The sequence below is a fragment of the Tarenaya hassleriana genome, unplaced genomic scaffold (genome assembly GCF_000463585.1).
Source record: "Tarenaya hassleriana unplaced genomic scaffold, ASM46358v1 Cleome4, whole genome shotgun sequence".
NCBI classification, from domain to species: domain Eukaryota; kingdom Viridiplantae; phylum Streptophyta; class Magnoliopsida; order Brassicales; family Cleomaceae; genus Tarenaya; species Tarenaya hassleriana.
Window position 1 is genome coordinate 5608091 of NW_010966881.1, and position 21144 is coordinate 5629234.

Consider the following 21144-nt stretch of genomic DNA (forward strand, 5'->3'; position numbering starts at 1 on the left):
ATACATATACACACGCACGTGTATATAGCATACCCACTGGGCCTTCCTGTTCTACAAATAAGGAAATTATTATCTTTTTCGTTTTGAATTTTTTTTATTTTATTTTCCCACATCCTTTTTCCTTTCTTATCTGTGACTCCAACACCTCTCTCTCTCTATATATATATAAAATATCCGATTCAGTTCTTTTGCCCAGAGACTCATATAGAGAGATTCCAAAGAGAGAACAAAGAAGAAATTACGATATGGTTAGTGTGTTCTGTCTTAATTTCAGTCTCTGTCTTTCGCTTTTATGTTTTCATCTTCTTAAATCATTTCTCTGAATTTGATTTGTTTGTTCACTTTGGTTTCATGATCGTCTCTCTTTAGGAGCGGCAACAAACAGATGACGTTGTGTATCAAGAGGTAATAATATATATATATATATATATGTGTGTGTGTACAGTACATATACTTATCGATCGACGCGTTTTGTTTCTTAATAATTAGGTTTCACTGATTTGTTACAAGAAAGTTGTTTTCTTAAACTAAACGAGATAGTTACTAATTCCATGCAGGACTTTGTTCTCAACTCGCGAGGAATGAAGCTCTTCACGTGTGCATGGAGACCATTGAACAGAGAACCGAAAGCCTTGCTCTTCATCTGCCATGGCTATGCCATGGAGTGTAGCATCACCATGAACAGTTCAGTCCCATCATCATCATCATCACCATCACCATCTCCGTCATATATATAGTACTGACTAATTACAGTGATCATCATAAATATATAATAATGCTCAATCGGATGGAACATCGCTCGTTCAGGCACTGCGACTAGGCTTGCGAAGGCGGGATTTGCGGTATACGGGATAGATTACGAAAGCCATGGAAAATCCGAAGGACTCTCTGCTTACATAAAAAACTTCGATGATCTTGTGGATGATGTCTCTGCTCATTACTCTGCCATATGTGGTATCCTACATATATATATCATTTTTATATATATATATATATATATATGGCTGATATAACAAGACCCGTATATTAATTTTAATTTCATAAAATTTGTATGATTTTGAATTATTCAGAGAAGGAAGAGAACAAGGGGAAAATGAGGTATCTATTGGGAGAGTCCATGGGGGGAGCAGTGGTGTTGCTTCTGCATAGAAAGAGGCCTGATTTTTGGGATGGTGCCGTCTTGGTCGCACCCATGTGTAAGGTACGTGCCCTCCGTTTACACCCATATTAATAATTCGCAATAATTATTAGTTTGTTACAATATATATATATATATATATATATATATATGTGTGTGTGTGTGAAATCAGTAAATAAAATTCAATAATTTCCACGGATGGTATCAATATGCTATTTTCTGCATTATGATATAGCCGCCAATCAGTCTTACATATATTCGATCATATAGTAGACTTTGAATAGAAACGAAAAGTCAAAAGAATTATGTGTTTGTTACGTATAAATATCTGTAGCGCGGATAAATCCAATAAATTAAAAGATATTTATAGATATTTTGATATTTAATGTTGTCGTTTTGCCGTACAGATAGCAGATGAGATGAAGCCACATCCTGTCGTTATCTCCGTTCTCACGAAACTATCTCGTTTGATTCCAACGTGGAAAATAGTTCCCGGCAACGATATAATTGACGTGGCTTTTAAAGAGCCCAAAGTGAGACAACAGGTACGTACGTGCGTACTTTAATTTGTGTATATCATTATTAGTAGTAAAAAATCCGGATTAATTTCCTTAATTACTTGCTAATGGATTTGGGTTTGATTAAATTACAAATTACAGGTAAGGGAGAATAAGTATTGCTACAAGGGCAAGCCTCGCTTGAAAACCGCCCACGAGCTTTTGAGGGTCAGTTTGGATCTCGAGAAGAATCTCCAAGAGGTTCGCCATTTCGGATATTAGTTATAATCTCTAATAAATAACGAACATATCGATATAGATATGATTTTATTTGGAGAATTTCGATAAAAGTGTTTGGACTAATGTGTGATGATGGGTTTTTTATATTTTATAAATCAGATATCGATGCCGTTTATAGTTCTTCATGGGGAAGATGATAAAGTGACGGATAAAAGCATAAGCAAGCTACTGTACGACGTGGCTTCGAGTTCGGACAAGACGTTCAAGCTGTACGAGAAGATGTGGCACGGTCTTTTGTACGGAGAGCCGCCTGAAAATACCGAGATCGTGTTTGGTGATATTATACGTTGGTTGGACGATAGAGTTAATGGGAGGTTAGAGAGTGAGCTTAAGCTTAATCACGATGCTTTGCTGAAACATAAGTGACGGCTTTATATGTTTGCGTGTGTTTGTGATGTACCATAAATAACTTGATCCAATACTTGAGATTCAATCTCGTTAATTAGATCACAAAAAAATGATTTTCTTGCTCTTAAAATCGAAAAAAGAAAACTTTCTCGAAATTTGGTCTGGTATATTTAAAATTTTAAATCAATAATTTATTAATAATATAGATAACGAATGAAAAATATGTTGTAGCTCACAAAAAAATGTTTTTGGTAACAAAATTATATGCGCCTTTATTCATCATCGATACCAATATTTCATTGATCATAATCATATGATTATAAAAAAAAAATACATTATTCTTGGATGTGTTGACCAATCGATATATACTTGGCGTAATTTTGAAGCATTAAATTTAAAATAAGCGTGATTACCCATATAAATATATCGTTATGATTATAAAAGTTCGCTTCTTTAATTAATTCTTACGTAGAAGATTCGCTGTATTTGTTAGGGAATATCATTATATAAAATTCAAACTAATATTTCTCGAGAATATAAAAATGTTTGACCATCATCGAAAGACCAGAAAACTTCAACGGAATCCGTTACTGACTATGTCAAACGTTTGACCTAAACGGCGTCGTTTTACGGGACCCCCGCATACGTTAATTGATAAAAAACCAAAATATAATAGAAGTTCAATTGAATCTTATCCGGATAGAACCGTATACGATAAAATTTTAATTTGTTTTTGTTAGATTATTTTCAGTAACTTTTTTACAGAATGGGATCGTGTTTTCCGACACGGTTGGTTAAACGATAAAGCCTCTTTTAGATGTGGAAGTTTCTTGAACACTAGTTGAACAACGTAATAAAAGCAATGAAATCCTTGTGTTCTTGTAATTTGGTTTGGACCGTCATTTGTAATAATATGGTGCCATTTCAATCAGTTGAAAAGTACCGAACACTTGGATCTAGGAAATCAGTTTTGTTATCCTAATTATAGTAAACTATAGAGTTATTTTTAGGTGATGTTTTTGGCCATTTTCAACCTTGTTCGGGCTGTAAAAACATTTCTTCTTCAGCAAGAAACAGATAAATGACCAAATTTTACATGCCCAGATATTTTCCAGTGTGTTTTACTAATAAGTTTCGTCGGTGAATGAGTTAAAACTATCGAGAATTTCCGTGAATCGATCGAGCCCCCGAAGATCGAATGGTTCGTCCTTTTTCTATGTGGTATTCTCATTCCTTATGTATACATAAGAAGCTACGATTTTATTGTCTTTTTTTTTTTTCATCATCGATGGATGCAGGCTCGTATTGAAGGGCAAGTGGGGTATAGCGAGGTAACTTTGATATTCATTTGTTCGATTTTTAAAACTCGGATAATCTTATGAAACAGTTTGTGATCATTAATTACAAGTTTGTTGGAGCAGGATTTCATTGTGAATTCCCGGGGGATGAAACTCTTCACTTGTAAATGGTTTCCCGTAAATCAAGAACCGAGAGCTATGATCTTCTATTGCCATGGCTATGCCGTGGAATGCGGCAACATTTTGAACGGTATATCGCGAATTTTGCGATCCAATATATATATGTAGAGATCGATACATAACGATGAGGTTTTGTATATTTCATATAACACGAATCTGCGTGGCCTTGTAATAACAGATATAGCGACCAAGTTTGGGAATGATGGGTTTGCGGTGTACGGAATAGAGTACGAAGGGCACGGAAGATCAGATGGTCTCTCTGCCTACATCAATGACTTCGATGTCCTAATCGATGATGTCTACTCGCATTTCTCAAAAATATCTGGTTAATCTCTCTCTCTCTCTCTCTCTCTCTCTCTTTGTTATTTGATTGTTCATTCATTGTACAGATCAATATCTGTTGTGTACGGAAGAACTCTTTGGAGACAATATCAAGAAAGTACAAAACGTTGTTTTTTGTTTTTGTTTTGTGGGGGGAAGAGATGGGAGAGAATCCGAAGAAAAAGAAGTTTCTGATGGGAGAGTCGATGGGAGGAGCGGTGGCGCTCCTCTTGCACCGCAAGAATCCCGAGTTTTGGGACGGAGCGATCCTTTTAGCTCCCATGTGTAAGGTATGTATGTATGCATATGGAACATTCAATCATGTGTAAGGTATGTATATACACAATGTGTAACAGATCGCTGAAGATGTGAAGCCGCCTAAGATAGTGATATCTATGATGCAAATGATAACCAAAGTGATCCCAACTTGGAAGTCTGTAATCTCCAACGATATCATCGAGGTCGCCTTCAAACAGCCCGAAGCCAGAAAATCGGTACTATGTTTTCTTGATTGTTTCGACGATATAACATATGGTTTGATCAGTTAATTTAAACATTCAAAAGAATTACATTCCCTCTCACGGGTTGAATGGAACACAGATTCAAGAAAATCCGCGTTGCTACAAAGGGCGGCCTCGCTATAAAACCATGAGTGAGCTTTACAGAGTCAGCATCGATCTCGAACACCGGTTGAACGAGGTTATATGTAGCCAATTCTATTCGTTCTGATTAGTTTCAAGGGCCGAAACTTTGGGTCCGGTCTTCGAATACTCCGTCATGAATGGCCTCGTACGTTGTTTTTTTGACGATATATTCGTGGTTTTTTGATTGATTAGGTGACAATGTCGTTTATAGTGTTGCATGGGGAAGAGGACAAGGTGACAGACAAAGAAGCAAGCAAGGAGCTTTACAACGTTGCCTCGTCAAAAGACAAGACGTTGAAGCTTTACCCTGGAATGTGGCACAGTCTTCTGTTTGGAGAGCCTCCGGAGAATTCTCAGATCGTGTTCAACGATATAATTCAGTGGCTAGAAGAAAGAACGACAGAGTCTAGGGTTTCTTCTGACACAGATGATCATGCTGGTAATGTTGATCACGGGCCAAGATCCCAACTTTGAGCTGTGTCGCTTTTGTCTTGTCCGGTCTTGTCTAAACCGGGATTAAACCGATTTGAAATCTAAATGTAACTACTGGTTTCGAACCCGAGATATATACAGTCGAACTGATAATTTGCTCCTGAGTCGATAAATATTCCATCGAATATTGGCTAGTTCTCAAATGGGATGGAGAAAAATTTTATCTTACATATTCAAAATCATTCGAATGTAATATATCGGTATTAATATGAAAAGTGTGTGAAAATGTGATAATATATATATAAGATGTATGAAAATGTGATGAAATTGTAGTTTGATTAGTTAATTATAAATGTTTAAAATATGTGTGAAAAATTTAGGTAAAAATATGTTTCACATGTGAGTTAGATAGGTAGTTGTTAGGTGTAGATTTGTAATATAAATATATGATTTGTATAGAATTTGAAACCAAACAAATTTAAAGAGAAAAACAAAGAAATTAAGAAAAATATTTTCTTTCAAGTTCTTTCATTTTTCTAATCTCCTCCAAAATACTAAATATAAAATAATGTTCCTCTTCCATCCAAATAATCCTCCACCTTAATCATCTAGCGGAAAGCAGGAGATTCAAGGTTTTGATTGCTGACCAAATTCGCTTCCACAGCGACGGGTACTGTGCGGACATTGCCGCCCAAGTTCACGTCGGATTCTTACGGACGGCGTGTCTCTTGCCGGAGGAAGTCTCTCTCTCTCGATTAAGCCTCTCTCTCACTACAATATTTAATCCACAAAATGTGAGATAAAAAGTTCAAAGCTTTTAAATGTCATGATAAATACAATAGAATAAACTAATGGACTATAGGTAGGGGTGGACACGGATCGGATATCCGGGATTTTTGAGATATCCGTATCCGTATCCGATCCGCACAAATATGTATCCGATCCGTAATTTTCGGATATCCGCAAATTCGGATATTCGTTAAAATCACGGATATTTGCGGATATCCGTATCCGACCTAAAGTATTATAAAATTTTAAATTTAAATTAAATAAAAAATTCAAACGTAAATAAAATATATAATCTATTTAAGATAAATAATATTCACAAATTTAAAATTCATAATTTAAACATTCCAAATCAACTCAAATACAAATACAATTATAATCTATTACATACAAATATATTCAAAATTCAAAACATTAAACATAATAAATCTTAATATTCAAAAATTAAAATTATAAACCTCAATATATATAAAATTTTTCTTGAATCACCCTAAAAAAACATGTAAATATTAAGAATTTTAAATCTTCATACCAAATTATTCTTATATTTAATAATATTATTACAAAATACGGATCGGATCGGATATGTCGAATAATTCAAATTTAATATCCGTATCCGATCCGTATCCGATAAATATCTCCAAATAAGTATCCGTATCCGATCCGTAAACTCCGGATATCCAAATTTTCGGTTCGGATATGAATCGAATAACGGATCGGTTCAGATTTTTCGGATATTTTGCCCACCCCTAACTATAGGAGACCAAACGAGTTAATTTATTTTTTTGCTATTGTTAATTAGAATTGATCAAAATAATATATTTTGATATAAAAATTCATAATTAAAAATTTTAAAATATCCCCATATCAAAATAAGTATAAAGAATTGGATATTTTAAAATATGAATAATTAGATACTAAAATTAAATATGAGATTTTCTTTTGTAGTTTTCATGAAAATTACTAATCTAAATTTAGTTTTAGTTGTCCACAATAAAATTAAAACAACAATATAGTTGTTACATTATCACTTGAGATGTAGACCTTTTTAGTCAAAATTAACGGCCTGTTGAGGGGGGTTTAGACAGTCGAGAGCGTCTGTTGATGAAAGTGCAAATTGAGGTGTATTGACTGTTATACGTATCCTACCTTGAAGAATGATATTACGGGACTTGTCCTCCAAACGAATTCAAATTCTCGGCAGAGTATATATACACACACCTAAAACCAAAAGAGTCATATCTTTACCTTCACGACAAATTCAAAACCAGGAGGAAGAAGAGACCATGAGAGTTCTTCCTGATCGAATTAATAAGTCCTCGAAAAGGTGAAATTTGTAAATGTGGGAGTGCTCCCTGCTTATACTGCTCTTCAATTTCGCCATAGGTGTTCAAATCCTTCGGAAGGTACTCTCTTCTTCTCCTCTTTGTTCATCTCCTCTCTTTTTTCCCCTCCTATTGCAATTGAATCTGAGAGGTTTCTGAGTGGTTTTCTACTCGGCCAAAACAGGAGAAATTTCTTAGAAGATAAACAACAGTTGATTCCTCTGGTTTACAGACAAAGCAAAACGACGGAAGAAAAGAAATTTACTCAAATACACCAGTTGAGTCGCATGTTTTTCAGCGGTACACCAAAAAATTATAACGATTTAGCAAATGTCAAGTTTAATATTCACAAACGAGGAAAATACGTGTATATCCTTAATGAATTAAAACGTATGAAGTGAAAGACACGTGTAGACTTAAAAAGATATGTTACTAAAGAGTAAAGAGAAAGTAATCTGAATAAATTTTATAAAACAACAATGAAAATATCTATGGGTTTTTTATCATATTATCTTTTCAAGATTAACTTTTGTATTTTTTCAAAGTTAATCTTGAGAAAAATGTTAAAATAGAAAAATGAATATATGATTGGAGGAAATATATAGATTTTGATATATGATTGAAAATAATAATGAACCAATATTGTGTAACTTATTTATTTTTATTTTACTTATATTTTTTTTTATTTGTTAATTTATATATATATATATATATATATGAAAATTATTTTCATTGTAAAACAAGAAAAAAAAGAGATGAAACAATAATTTATATTTACACACTTTCTGTGCATACCAAATATTTTGTCCATTTTTGTAGTATTTAATATTTTGATATCTTTATTTTAGTGGTACAATTTTTAATCCACAAAATGTTAGATAAAAAATTCAAAAATAAATGTGACACGTATTTCTGTAAAAATAGGGAAAATCCCAAAAAAAATATTGAACTTTACAATTTTGACAAAAAAAACACTGAATTTTATTTTTTGTCAAATAAACATTAAACTTTTTAAACGAATTTAAAAAAACACTGAACTTTATAAATGATCCAAAAAATACATAAACTTTTCTACGATTATAAAAAAAACACTGAACTTTTTTAGTGATCCAAAAAAATACATGAACTTTTTTCGGTTGTAAAAAAAAACTAAGCAAAATAATCTGACGTGTTTGCATTTTATTGGGCCACGTCATTCATTTTGTTTATTTTGACAATTATATATTTTGACAATTATAGAAGAGTTAAGTGTTTATTTTGTCAAACTTAAAAAATTTAATGTTTATTTGATAAAATAAAAAGTTCAATATTTTTTTTGTTAAAATTGTAAAGTTCAGTGTTTTTTTTGGATTTTTCTGAAAAAAAAAAAATTCAAAAAAAAAAACGAGAAAATGACTGAACAAAAAATAATTTGGGATGGGTTTTGATGCGGGCGTCATTGTTTTTTAGTGGGCTGTTATAGTTTCGTAATGGATCGGAAAAAGTAAATGTTTTATGACAATGGGCCATTTTATTGGGCCTGATTTAGTCGGCCTTTTTTATTGCTAACCAAATTCGCTTCCGGGAACTGTGCGGACATTGCCGCCCAAATTCGCGCCGGATTCTGTACGGACGGTGTGTCTCTTGCCTCTCTCTAGATGAAGCTTCTCTCTCACTCGAATTGAGAAAAGGTGATGGTTTCTCTAACTTGCCTTTTCCACTCCTGTGGGTGTAGGGTTAGGGTTTTCGTGGCTCTTGAACTCGATCCTGCTCGCGTTTTTCGTTAGGGTTTCATTTCCGAATGGAATCTGGGAACTTTTAGATGAAGATCTTATTGAGGAAAAAGGGTCAAATCTTATTCTGGTATTTGTTAATTCGTATCGTTTTTTTTATTTCTTATTTCTTTTCCCTGAATCTGGGTTTCATCTGCAGAAAAATTTTGATGTTTCGATTGGATTCCATTTCGTTTATGTTCATGATCTCCTCTTGTTCGCCGTGGACAGAATATGAAGGGATGTTGCAATGGTCCTGTTTTGCTTTCTGTGAGTTTGTTTGCTGTCTGATTCTTGTCTGAATCCCGATTTCATGTCCATTTTTTCTCCCTCTAGGCTTTTCTCTGGTCTGTTCTTTGATGATATTTGCTGGTTAATAGTAGTAACTTTCCTTTCCTCCTAGGGTTTTGATTGTTTATTTACCAGTCGATTAAATAGGTTCTTGTATAAGTTGTTCGTTTGATCAAATGGATCTGCCTGGAATCTGAACTTGGAATCTTTAATCCACAAGACAGAAGTATCTCCAATGAAATTATCGTTGGTGTTAGAAATTTCTTCCATTGCGTAAGAGAAATACTCTGTAGAATGTAGGAAGATATGTTCCTTATATTAGTCGCTGCCGTGTTGTTTTGCTGCCTGATTTTTGAATTGGTCTGTTCACTTGGCAAGAAAACCATATTTGAGCTGCTTGGAATCTCCGCTCATATCATGGATGATCAAAGATGTCAGGACGTAGCCAATTTGTCTATTTCAGATAGTCATATCGAATTGTGTTGCGTGTTTGGTATTTCTATATGGGTCTGCCTTTTTTTTTCCCTAGAATTGTAAAAGTTCAATATTTTTTTTGTTAAAATTGTAAAGTTCAGTGTTTTTTTTGGATTTTTCTGAAAAAAAAAAAATTCAAAAAAAAAAACGAGAAAATGACTGAACAAAAAATAATTTGGGATGGGTTTTGATGCGGGCGTCATTGTTTTTTAGTGGGCTGTTATAGTTTCGTAATGGATCGGAAAAAGTAAATGTTTTATGACAATGGGCCATTTTATTGGGCCTGATTTAGTCGGCCTTTTTTATTGCTAACCAAATTCGCTTCCGGGAACTGTGCGGACATTGCCGCCCAAATTCGCGCCGGATTCTGTACGGACGGTGTGTCTCTTGCCTCTCTCTAGATGAAGCTTCTCTCTCACTCGAATTGAGAAAAGGTGATGGTTTCTCTAACTTGCCTTTTCCACTCCTGTGGGTGTAGGGTTAGGGTTTTCGTGGCTCTTGAACTCGATCCTGCTCGCGTTTTTCGTTAGGGTTTCATTTCCGAATGGAATCTGGGAACTTTTAGATGAAGATCTTATTGAGGAAAAAGGGTCAAATCTTATTCTGGTATTTGTTAATTCGTATCGTTTTTTTTATTTCTTATTTCTTTTCCCTGAATCTGGGTTTCATCTGCAGAAAAATTTTGATGTTTCGATTGGATTCCATTTCGTTTATGTTCATGATCTCCTCTTGTTCGCCGTGGACAGAATATGAAGGGATGTTGCAATGGTCCTGTTTTGCTTTCTGTGAGTTTGTTTGCTGTCTGATTCTTGTCTGAATCCCGATTTCATGTCCATTTTTTCTCCCTCTAGGCTTTTCTCTGGTCTGTTCTTTGATGATATTTGCTGGTTAATAGTAGTAACTTTCCTTTCCTCCTAGGGTTTTGATTGTTTATTTACCAGTCGATTAAATAGGTTCTTGTATAAGTTGTTCGTTTGATCAAATGGATCTGCCTGGAATCTGAACTTGGAATCTTTAATCCACAAGACAGAAGTATCTCCAATGAAATTATCGTTGGTGTTAGAAATTTCTTCCATTGCGTAAGAGAAATACTCTGTAGAATGTAGGAAGATATGTTCCTTATATTAGTCGCTGCCGTGTTGTTTTGCTGCCTGATTTTTGAATTGGTCTGTTCACTTGGCAAGAAAACCATATTTGAGCTGCTTGGAATCTCCGCTCATATCATGGATGATCAAAGATGTCAGGACGTAGCCAATTTGTCTATTTCAGATAGTCATATCGAATTGTGTTGCGTGTTTGGTATTTCTATATGGGTCTGCCTTTTTTTTTCCCTAGAATTGTTTACATCTTTATATTTGATCTTTCCCCATTGACATGCTTTTTGGTTGCTTTAAGGAAGAGAAATCCTTTGCTCTCTACCAATTAGTATTTCTTTTTTAATGTTGTCTTTGCATAATGTAAGAAGAGCTTAAAAGTCTTTTAAATGTTGGTGTGCTTAATAGTGTGGCGGAAATTAAGGTTTAATCGTGTCGGGGGACAGAGTGACTTGATGGGAACCATAGATCTAAGGAGTAAGGATGACAACTCTGCGGCGGATCTCGGCTGTCATGTCCACAGACTACCTTGCTGCATTAGATATGATGGTCCTACTGAAGTTTCTCACTACTTCAAGCCCAAATGCATGGGTAATTTTGAAAACTTTGGTCTGTCATTTATGTAAATGTTTATGTTCGAATCAGTGTTTGCGTGTTTGTTTGTATATCTGAATGTATATATGAGATTAGTGCTGAAATGCCTGTGAGTTCAGGGGCTGAAATTGATGGACTAAAAGTTGAAGAAGCTCATTTCAGAGGAAAGAAGTTGCAGGGAGCAACAATCTCACTTCCTCATGGTTATTCTGGTATTTTTCTCTTCCTCTTCTAGAGACAATTGGATCTATGTAGGCAAAATGTCCTTGAGGATGCCTATGAACTAATCCCTGGCTAATTGGTTCATTAGTTAAGAACTAGTTCTGGGTTGTTGAAGATTGTGCTCATGAGCAAAAAAGAAGTGCACTTGTGTAGATGGAGTTATGATTGCATGGTAGTGTTTGGAAAGGGAAAAGAAGAAAAGATCCTTGTGGTGTGTTTTAGGAATAATATCATGTTACACGAATAAAGTTTTCTTGTAAGTATCACAATGAAAGAGTGATTTGTAGTGGCAGTACTGAACCATTGAATGGTATTTCATCTGCCTAGACTCCTCTTTCTATGCACAAGCAGACACTAATCTCACGAATTGTGGAAGAATCATACTTTTTTAATTCTGTCTACTCTTTTGCGTGATTGTTCTTTGAGTTAGATGGTTAATATGTTTTCCTTCAGGATTTGTGCTTGGGCAGAAGAGTAACCGAAATCCCCATGGAAAGAGAAAAGCTTCTGGGTTAACGGGAGGAAACCCCTGTTGGGAGATGAAGGCAACATTTGATAAACTCACATATTGGAATCATGACAGTCTTCCATCCAAAGATGATACCTTCGTACGGTCGTTTCACTGGTTGACTGCTTCGAAAACGGTGAGTATAAATTTGTTTCTAAAGGAAAACTGAGTGAATAGAAGTGAACTGGCAGTGGCTTGCAACTTCCTCCTTTTGCCCCTTGTAATACATCATTCTGTAAAACGGTTTTCGATTATAATAACGAAGCATAATTAGTCTTGAATCTGATTTCGGGGGCATTCTTTTCTCTAACTTTCAAACATTTGTTCGCTACAGCTGCACAAGCCGGTGACAGCTGAAGACTTAGCTGCCGAAGCCGGAGGGGAAGAGCCTGGACAATGCTCCTAATAAACATTGGAAATCTCTCGGCCTTGCCATGTTTTAACCACCGTTTTCTTGTCTATCTTCGATCTAATAGATAGAGGGAAAAAGGTTTCAACTTAGTCTTCCATACAGATCAGGCGGATCAGAATTCTGGGCAGAGATCTTGTGGAACCAGGTAAGTAACCTGTGTCGCAACTCTTTCTCAGTTAAGGGTACCGTCAGATATAGATTTGGTCCTATGTTGTCTGGATGAGATTCTTGATTTGGTTCTATGTTGTGTTTTGGAATGTTTTGTTTTGTAGTTATTCTCCATTATTAGAACTGAACGAAACTATTCGACCGTCAAATCCGGATTCGGTCTTTAAGTTGTTTCATGTCTCAACTCTCGTTTATCTCGTCTTTGTGTTTGGGTACAGAGTCTTCATCGGTTCAAGACCAAATATCTCTATGATAGCCATTAATATTTATTCATGCCAATTTGTGCTCATCGTGTTTTTTATATCATTTTTTTTATATGAATGGCATAATATAAAAAGCGAATTATGTGAGAAGCATTCTAAAGCGCGAAACACGGGACACGATGGTACATTTTGGGGCGTCGTTCCATGTAGACGATCACGACCCAAAGGTGAATGTAAACAGACGGTAAGGGCAAATATGTAATTACCGCCTGGACAGTCCGCCAACATCATCATCATGGACCAATTGATTTGATATGCGTTCCTTGCCAAAAGCGAAATATTTGAGATTGCAGGAAAAATAAATTTTTTCCCTTCTCTCTGGTAAGATTTTGTTCCTAAAAAAAAAATAAAAGATTTTGTTCCTGCTTGAGCAATAAAAAAACTCCATTAATGGACGTCTTTTTCTTGCATGTAAAGCTTGGTTTACTTTCATTTTTTCAAGGGTCCCATTCGAAATTATTGGACCTTTTTTAATTAAAAAAAAAAAACCAAACCCCAGATATCCTGCAACCGACCATGTTGGACGTGGATCTTTTTTTTTCTGCAAGAAATTGGAAGTGATTGCGACATAGGTTTGTCTTTATTTATCTTGTTGACCTAATTTTCATGCAATTTTTTTTCATTTTTTTAATTTGTCGGCTTAGGTTTTCCTTGATCTTACAAGCAACTCGTCAACCTCAAAGACCGCCAATTCGCTGTTATAGAAACTATTCTCGCGTTTTTCGTTAGGGTTTCATTTTACGAATGGAATCTGGGAACTTTTAGATGAAGATCTTACTGGGGAAAAAGGGTAAGATCTTTTTCTGGTATTTCTTAATCTGTATCGTTATTTTTAATTTCTTTTCCCTGAATCTGGGTTTCATCTGCAGAAAAATGTTGATGTTTCGATTGGATTCCATTTCGTTTGTGTTCATGATCTCCTCTTGTTCCCCGTGGAGAAAACATAAAGTGATGTTGAAATGGTCCTGTTTTGATTCCTGTGTTTTTGTTTACTGTCTGATAAATTCTTGTCTGAATTCCGATTTCATGGCCATTTTTTTCTCCCTCTAGGTTTTTCTCTGGTCTGTTTCTCTGATGATCTTTGCAGGTTATTAGTAAGTAAGAACTTTCCTTTCCTCCTAGGGTTTTGATAGTTTATTTACCAGTCGATTAAATAGGTTCTTGTATAAGTTGTTCTTTTGATCAATTGGCTCTGTCTGGAATCTGAACTTGGAAGCTTTAATCCTCAAGACAGAAGCATCTCCAATCAAATTATCGTTAGTGTTAGAAATTTCTTCCATTGCATAAGAGGAATACTCTGTAGAATGTAGGAACACATGCTCCTTATTAGTCACTGTCGTGTTGTTTTGCTGCCTGATTTTTGAATTGATCTGTTCATTTGGTTCTTACTTTTTGTTGGAGCTATCTCAAGAAACATTAAATAAGCGAAATCTATCTTCTTTCTCCGGTGCAGGCACTCTCTAGTTCCTGTCTAGTCTAGTGTTAAAACATTGAGTTAGTGGAGTCAAGTTGCGAGGTTAATGGAGTCTGAACGAATTAGGTCCAGTGTGATTGCTAGATTAGTCGGTTTTGATGAACTACAACAACCTCAGCAGAATCTTGCAAAGAAACAGCGGTTCCTGTCTGATAATTACCAGCCTAAAGTTGCTATGATTGGTACCTGGGGCAAGAAGTATATATCGAAGCAGGATCAAGAGAAACAAATAAAGGGTTTTGTCTCGATGGGGAACGAAGAGTCTAGTTCAGGTTTTCTTGTGTCTCCTACAAAGGAAATGTGTCGTGCTTATCTCCAAAAACCCACGTTATTCGCCTCCACACATGTGATTGATGCACAAGCTACCCCTCCTCACAAGCGGGAAAAGAGTACAAAACTGACTGGCTCATCCATACGCCGGGAAATGGTAGGCCGCCTAAATTTTGGGATGAGAGCTGGTCAGCAAAGCTTGGAGTCAAATCTGAAACCTAAACATCACAACTGGGTTAATCCTGTAAAACCAAAAATCAGGAAGAAAGAGAGTTCTCTGAGATGCTTCTCTCCTATCACTGCCCCAAGAGCTTCTCATTTGGGTGATAGGAAGATGGAAAAATCCCTTTTGCTTGAAAATAAAGCAAAAGAAAGGAAGAAGCTTTTCGATGGTACCTTAGCCAGAGGGGGAAAGGAGAAATATTCGGGGGAAATTGTCTCCAACTCGATGGTTAGCACCTATAAGGACTTGGTTGGAAGTGATACCCTTGATGCAGATGTGAAGTTAAGACTTACATCTTCTCCACATTTTACGAGCAAGGTATCTCGGCTAAATTTTCATGCACTCTACGTTATTGTTTATTCCGAAATGTCAGCTTTATGGTTGGCTTTTGCAGATTTGCTAGTGACAACTGATGACTTCATCTATGTGTCTTCTCGTTTATAATCCTTTTATGAATATGCATATTTACACATATCTTCTTACTTGCTTTCTTTCTTCTTTTTTCCTTGAGCTTGTGTGCCTCCTAGAAATCCTGTCAATAGTATACTATGTCGAACTCATTACTCTGAACCCTGTTCCACTGCTCAAGTTTTTCAATGATCTTATAACTCTTCTTTTTTACTATTTTTTCAGCCATATGTTTTTTTTTCCACTAATGTTGTCTAGAAGTTGTAGTGATATGTTTCATAGTGACTGCGTTTTTAAAGTATGTGCATAATATCTTGCAAATTAGTATTGTCTCATCCTGAAATTGGACTTTGCTGTTTGTATGATGGTTTAGTACCACAACACATATAGAGCTACTCGAGTAAGATTCATATGGTGTCTGGATAAAACAATGTTCTAAATCCACTAACTTCAATGAGTTCTCTTTATGTTGACTTCTTGAACGTTTGAGACCATTATCATCGATGGTTTACTAGTTGATGTTGAATATGTGTGACATAGAGACCAATTCATGGAAAGTCCTTGCTGTTAATCAAAGGATGAAAAGGAAACATAAGCTCATTGGGAACCAAATTTTCATTCAACTTAACAATATGAACCTCTCCTGAAACTAATGAAGACCTAAACGATTACATTTTTCTTGCAACTCCTGCTTGAATGTGATGCATATAAGCCTGTGGAAAGGAATTTTTGTTGTAATCTGATTAAGATACCATGTTGTGTGCCTTCTTTTTCTAGCTTGTGCACCTTTCTTGTTAGACTTTTGAAGCTTATGTTGGTCTTTTATTGTGCAGCAGGATGAAGAGGGTAATCCATTACATTGTTCCGGAACATATCCAGAATGTCAGACAAGCTTGGAAGAGGGTAATCAACCCAGCCCTGTTTCAGTTCTGGAGCCAGTATTTGACGGGGAAATGTTGGAAAATTTTGAAAAGCTTCCCCATTTCAATTTTCTTGGTAAAGTAGCAAGTTAATCTGTTGTTTCAAACAAATTTCCCCACTCTCTCTGGTTCAAGCTCTCTAATGGTTTTCTTTTTAATTACGCATTAGGTCTGGAGCAACAACTTGAAATCCTGAAATCTGAATCTGTTGAAAGTTATTCAGAAGGGTCTGGGATGGTGGTATCAAGCGATGATGAATCTGACGAGGAATCAATTCTTGATTCGGGAGTCAAAGAAGACAAGGACACCAAGCCAATCGGATCTTTGGGAGTCCAAGAAAACCACAATTCTTCTTACACCGACGATGTCTTTGCTGAGGCTGGTTTCGAAAACGGGAAATTCTTCAACCGGTGGGATTCAGTGGATTTACCCATCAACCCTAAGATCTTTGAGAGGCTGGAGAAAAAATACACCCACCATACATCTTGGAGGAAATCAGATAGAATCCTTTGGCTTGACAGAGTGAATTCAGGTTTGAAAGAGATCCTAGAGTCATACATAGCTGCCCCGAGATGGAAGAAATCAGTGTCTAGGAGGCTCAGAACTGTCCTAACCACTCAGGGACTGAAAGAAGAGCTCCAGAAACTGCTCGAAATGCAAGATAAGCGAGCCAAGAAGGAATCATCGGACAAGATGGCAGCCATTGACATAGATGAGTGGTTAGAACTCGAAGCTGATGTTGAGCCGGTGGTTCGGGAGTTAGAAACTATGTTAGTGGATGAGCTGTTGGATGAGTTAGTCGGCATTGTGTGTAGGGTATAGGTCAAAGTGTGATTCTTTCTTTTCATTCGGTTCGTTTTCCCTCTGCATTTCGACGGGGAGGAGAGGAGGTAATCTTCATCTATTGTTTTTCCGGGTTTGTGCAATTTTGTTATGCATCATCAAGAAAGCAGATGAGGGTGTTTGAGGAATCTGTGCATACAAAAATACGTTTGTCAATGTCAGGTATAGGGAGAGGTTCTTGTTCTTTGTTGTAGTCATTGCATTGAAAAGGTTAAGAGGTATACTTAAGGTTACAGATTTTCTTTCAAAAAATTTTTTTGGTACATTATACTTTTCCGCACCACAGAGGCCACACAGGAAAGCTTGCAAGCAAGAACTATAGAGGGCATGAAGAGATCCCTCATACAAGCAACACTCTTTTTCTCTCTCTCTCTTAAACTTTGTAGTATGAGAATATATTTAAAATAAAAGAACAAAGTGTGAAATAAAAAGTTCAAATCTCAGGTAATTTATTTTTTCTTTTTTATTGTTAATTAGAATCGATCAAGATATAAAAATTTAAAATTAGTATATTTAAAATATTCCCGTATTAAACCAAATATAAAAAAAATTGAACATTTTAAAATATGAATAATTAGACATTAAAATTAAAACATATGAAGATCCTAAATTTAGTTTTAGCTGTCCACGATAAAATTAAAATAGCAATATCCAGATTTGGGGCCGCCGATCCATTATCACGTGAGCCTCTTTCGTTAATTCTCGGCCTAGTAGATTTGGCCCAAATCAGGAAATCCATTTGAGATTGAATCTCGACCGTTGGTTTTGCCGGAGCACCTCTCTCATGGGTCGAGCCATGGCGGTAACACTGCTTGAGCTTGAGCGCTAGGGTGAGTTCATTTCCCTTCTTCACTCGTTTTCCAAGAACAGTCGCCGATTCACCTGAATCCAAAACCCTTCAGAAAATTCCTCTACTTAATCTCTCTCTCTCTCTTTTATCTGATATAAACCCTAAACCCTAAATCTTGCCGGTGCTGCAGCTTCTGAGTTCGAGAAAGCTTCGGGGGGATGTATTTATACAGTCTTACTCTTCAACAGGCGACAGGAATTCTCTGCGCCATAAATGGCAACTTCTCCGGTGGGAAGACGCAGGAGATTGTCGTTGCTCGCGGGAAGATTCTCGATCTTCTCCGACCGGACGAGAACGGTAAGATCCAGACAATACTCTCAGTCGAAGTATTTGGTGCGATTAGATCCCTAGCTCAGTTTCGGCTAACTGGTTCGCAGAAGGATTATATCGTTGTGGGATCTGATTCGGGTCGAATCGTTATACTCGATTACAATAAGGAGAAAAATGTTTTCGACAAAATACATCAGGAGACTTTTGGGAAGTCCGGTTGTCGAAGAATCGTGCCGGGACAGTACTTGGCTATTGATCCCAAAGGAAGGGCCGTCATGATAGGAGCATGTGAAAAGCAGAAGCTTGTGTATGTCTTGAACAGAGATACGGCTGCTAGGTTAACCATTTCTTCCCCTTTGGAAGCCCACAAGTCACACACTATATGCTATTCTATCTGTGGTGTGGATTGTGGATTCGATAACCCAATCTTTGCGTCTATCGAGCTTGATTACTCGGAGGCAGATCAGGATCCAACCGGTCAGGCTGCGAGTGAGGCTCAGAAGCATTTGACTTTCTATGAGCTCGATTTGGGGCTCAATCATGTCTCTAGGAAATGGTCGGAGCCAGTTGATAATGGCGCCAATATGCTCGTTACTGTGCCTGGAGGAGCGGATGGGCCAAGCGGAGTTCTGGTTTGCGCCGAGAATTTCGTCATATACAAGAATCAAGGTCAATCGGATGTGAGAGCAGTGATTCCTAGACGGGCTGATTTGCCAGCTGAGCGAGGGGTGTTAGTAGTGTCAGCTGCCACGCATAAGCAAAAGTCGATGTTTTTCTTTCTGTTGCAGACAGAGTACGGTGATATTTTCAAGGTCACTCTGGATCATGACGGAGATCATGTCTCAGAGCTGAAGATAAAATATTTTGACACAATTGCCGTTGCTGCTTCCATATGTGTACTCAAGTCTGGTTTTCTTTTTGCTGCTTCAGAGTTTGGAAATCATGGTTTGTATCAGTTCCAGGCAATAGGGGAGGAACCTGATGTAGAGTCTTCCTCATCCAATTTAATGGAGACTGAAGAGGGTTTCCAGCCAGTGTTTTTTCAACCTAGAAGACTTAAGAACCTTGTTAGGATCGACCAAGTTGAGAGTATGATGCCAATTATGGACATGAAAGTCATAAACCTTTTCGAGGAAGAAACCCCTCAGATCTTTTCACTTTGTGGACGGGGTCCACGCTCTTCTCTGAGGATTCTAAGGCCTGGATTGGCCATCAGTGAGATGGCTGTCTCACAGCTTCCTGGTCTCCCCAGTGCGGTGTGGACAGTGAAAAAGAACGTTAATGATGAATTTGATGCATACATTGTTGTCTCTTTTGCCAATGCCACTCTTGTGCTCTCAATTGGTGAAACAGTCGAAGAAGTTAGTGATAGTGGGTTTCTTGATACTACCCCCTCCCTTGCTGTATCCCTGATTGGTGATGATTCCCTCATGCAAGTCCATCCTAATGGTATTCGCCACATAAGGGAAGATGGCCGAATAAATGAGTGGAGAACTCCTGGCAAGAGGTCAATTGTTAAAGTTGGCTACAATAGGGTTCAAGTGGTCATTGCATTGAGTGGGGGAGAGCTAATTTATTTTGAGGCAGATATGACTGGTCAGCTGATGGAGGTGGAGAAGCATGAGATGTCTGGGGATGTTGCATGCTTGGACATTGCCCCGGTTCCTGAAGGAAGACAGAGATCTCGTTTCCTTGCCGTGGGGTCTTATGACAATACTGTTCGTATCTTGTCTTTGGATCCCGACGACTGTCTGCAGATCCTAAGTGTGCAAAGTGTCTCTGCAGCTCCAGAATCTTTGCTATTCCTTGAAGTTCAGGCATCTGTTGGTGGCGAGGATGGTGCTGATCATCCTGCAAGTCTCTTCCTTAACGCCGGGTTGCAGAATGGGGTTCTTTTCAGAACGGTGGTGGATATGGTGACTGGTCAGCTTTCTGATTCCCGTTCTCGATTTCTGGGGCTGAAGCCTCCCAAGCTGTTCTCTATTGCTGTGAGAGGTCGCCCTGCAATGCTATGTTTGTCCAGTCGGCCTTGGCTTGGTTATATTCATCAGGGACACTTCCAGTTAACGCCTCTGTCTTACGAGACTTTGGAATTTGCTTCTCCCTTTTCTTCTGATCAATGTGCTGAAGGTGTTGTTGCTGTTGCTGGGGATGCTCTCAGAATTTTTATGATTGAACGACTTGGAGAAACATTTAACGAAACCATGATTCCTTTAAGGTACACACCGAGAAAGTTTGTTCTCCAACCCAAGCGGAAGTTGTTGGTTATCATCGAGAGTGACCAGGGAGCATTCACCGCAGAAGAACGTGAAGCAGCAAGAAAGGAATGTTTCGAGGCTGCTGGAATGGGAGAGAATGGTAATGCTAATGCAGACCAGATGGAGAATGGTGCCGATGATGAAGATAAGGAAGATCCGCTTTCCGATGAGCAATATGGTTATCCAAAAGCCGAGTCGGAAAAATGGGTTTCTTGCATAAGGGTTCTTGATCCTAAAACGGCTACTACAACCTGCCTCTTGGAACTTCAGGATAACGAAGCTGCATTTAGCGTCTGCACGGTGAATTTCCATGATAAGGAGTATGGTACTTTGTTGGCTGTTGGTACAGCAAAAGGACTGCAGTTCTGGCCGAAAAAGAAAGCAATGGCCGGGTTCATTCATATTTACAGGTTTCTGGAAGATGGGAAATCCCTCGAACTTCTTCACAAGACACAAGTGGAAGGTGTTCCACTTGCTTTATGCCAATTCCAGGGAAGACTGCTGGCTGGTATAGGATCTGTTCTCAGATTGTATGACTTGGGAAAAAAGAGACTGCTTAGGAAATGTGAAAACAAACTCTTT

The 21144-nt window shown here is 37.3% G+C and overlaps 5 protein-coding genes across 15 annotated transcripts in view; all 5 read left to right on the forward strand.

The window, feature by feature from the left end:
• Positions 1-113: 113 nt before the first annotated feature.
• Positions 114-2406, forward strand: LOC104824251 (caffeoylshikimate esterase). The gene is made up of 8 exons (XM_010556266.1): positions 114-248; positions 370-405; positions 558-684; positions 808-954; positions 1071-1201; positions 1546-1683; positions 1798-1896; positions 2035-2406. The coding sequence occupies exons 1-8, from the start codon at positions 246-248 to the stop codon at positions 2299-2301; spliced, it is 948 nt and encodes a 315-aa protein (XP_010554568.1). The 5' UTR covers positions 114-245; the 3' UTR covers positions 2302-2406.
• Positions 2407-3339: 933 nt separating this feature from the next.
• LOC104824252 (caffeoylshikimate esterase) lies at positions 3340-5290 on the forward strand. Its single transcript, XM_010556267.2, has 8 exons — positions 3340-3484; positions 3582-3614; positions 3705-3831; positions 3940-4086; positions 4242-4372; positions 4439-4576; positions 4683-4781; positions 4919-5290. The coding sequence occupies exons 1-8, from the start codon at positions 3482-3484 to the stop codon at positions 5198-5200; spliced, it is 960 nt and encodes a 319-aa protein (XP_010554569.1). The 5' UTR covers positions 3340-3481; the 3' UTR covers positions 5201-5290.
• Positions 5291-8861: 3571 nt separating this feature from the next.
• Positions 8862-12967, forward strand: LOC104824253 (uncharacterized protein C12B10.15c). 5 transcript variants are annotated; one of them, XM_010556273.2, is made up of 5 exons: positions 8862-8939; positions 11326-11470; positions 11593-11685; positions 12149-12339; positions 12538-12967. In XM_010556273.2, exons 2-5 carry the CDS (start codon positions 11335-11337, stop codon positions 12607-12609), a joined length of 492 nt encoding a protein of 163 aa, XP_010554575.1. In that variant the 5' UTR covers positions 8862-8939; positions 11326-11334; the 3' UTR covers positions 12610-12967. The 5 variants fall into 5 exon arrangements, with proteins under 5 accessions (XP_010554575.1, XP_010554572.1, XP_010554571.1 ...); XM_010556270.2 differs by having other exon boundaries at positions 8865-8939; positions 11288-11470; XM_010556269.1 differs by lacking the exon at positions 8862-8939 and adding an exon at positions 10109-10219 and having other exon boundaries at positions 11288-11470.
• Positions 12968-13106: 139 nt separating this feature from the next.
• On the forward strand, positions 13107-17447 carry LOC104824254. Of its 5 annotated transcripts, none has more exons than XM_010556275.2 (5): positions 13107-13367; positions 13691-13836; positions 14500-15331; positions 16255-16417; positions 16511-17447. In XM_010556275.2, the coding sequence occupies exons 3-5, from the start codon at positions 14567-14569 to the stop codon at positions 17161-17163; spliced, it is 1581 nt and encodes a 526-aa protein (XP_010554577.1). In that variant the 5' UTR covers positions 13107-13367; positions 13691-13836; positions 14500-14566; the 3' UTR covers positions 17164-17447. The 5 variants fall into 5 exon arrangements, with proteins under 5 accessions (XP_010554577.1, XP_010554580.1, XP_010554578.1 ...); XM_010556276.1 differs by lacking the exon at positions 13107-13367 and adding an exon at positions 13415-13618; XM_010556277.1 differs by lacking the exon at positions 13107-13367 and adding an exon at positions 13916-14008 and having other exon boundaries at positions 13625-13836.
• A 484-nt stretch (positions 17448-17931) lies between these two features.
• Positions 17932-21144, forward strand: part of LOC104824257 (splicing factor 3B subunit 3-like) — a 5025-nt gene continuing 1812 nt past the window's right edge. The window contains exons 1-2 of one of the 3 annotated variants that reach the window (XM_010556283.2): positions 17932-18014; positions 18165-21138. In XM_010556283.2, coding sequence (XP_010554585.1) covers positions 18193-21138 — 2946 coding nt within the window. In that variant the 5' untranslated portion in view covers positions 17932-18014; positions 18165-18192. The other 2 variants (XM_010556284.2, XM_010556281.1) reach the window with 2 other exon arrangements.

Excerpts from the sequence above, each read along its gene's own strand:
- LOC104824252 (XM_010556267.2), top strand. Across the intron at positions 3,832-3,939 it reads ATGCGGCAACATTTTGAACG|ATATAGCGACCAAGTTTGGG; the intron begins GTATATCGCGAA and ends TTGTAATAACAG. Across the intron at positions 4,373-4,438 it reads TTTTAGCTCCCATGTGTAAG|ATCGCTGAAGATGTGAAGCC; the intron begins GTATGTATGTAT and ends AATGTGTAACAG.
- LOC104824253 (XM_010556273.2), top strand. The coding sequence starts at position 11,335 with ATGGGAACCATAGATCTAAGGAGTAAGGATGACAACTCTGCGGCGGAT. Across the intron at positions 11,686-12,148 it reads ACTTCCTCATGGTTATTCTG|GATTTGTGCTTGGGCAGAAG; the intron begins GTATTTTTCTCT and ends GTTTTCCTTCAG. Across the intron at positions 12,340-12,537 it reads GGTTGACTGCTTCGAAAACG|CTGCACAAGCCGGTGACAGC; the intron begins GTGAGTATAAAT and ends TGTTCGCTACAG.
- LOC104824251 (XM_010556266.1), top strand. Across the intron at positions 685-807 it reads GTGTAGCATCACCATGAACA|GCACTGCGACTAGGCTTGCG; the intron begins GTTCAGTCCCAT and ends TCGCTCGTTCAG. Across the intron at positions 1,202-1,545 it reads TGGTCGCACCCATGTGTAAG|ATAGCAGATGAGATGAAGCC; the intron begins GTACGTGCCCTC and ends TTTGCCGTACAG.
- LOC104824254 (XM_010556275.2), top strand. The coding sequence starts at position 14,567 with ATGGAGTCTGAACGAATTAGGTCCAGTGTGATTGCTAGATTAGTCGGT. Across the intron at positions 15,332-16,254 it reads CTCCACATTTTACGAGCAAG|CAGGATGAAGAGGGTAATCC; the intron begins GTATCTCGGCTA and ends TTTATTGTGCAG. Across the intron at positions 16,418-16,510 it reads TCCCCATTTCAATTTTCTTG|GTCTGGAGCAACAACTTGAA; the intron begins GTAAAGTAGCAA and ends ATTACGCATTAG.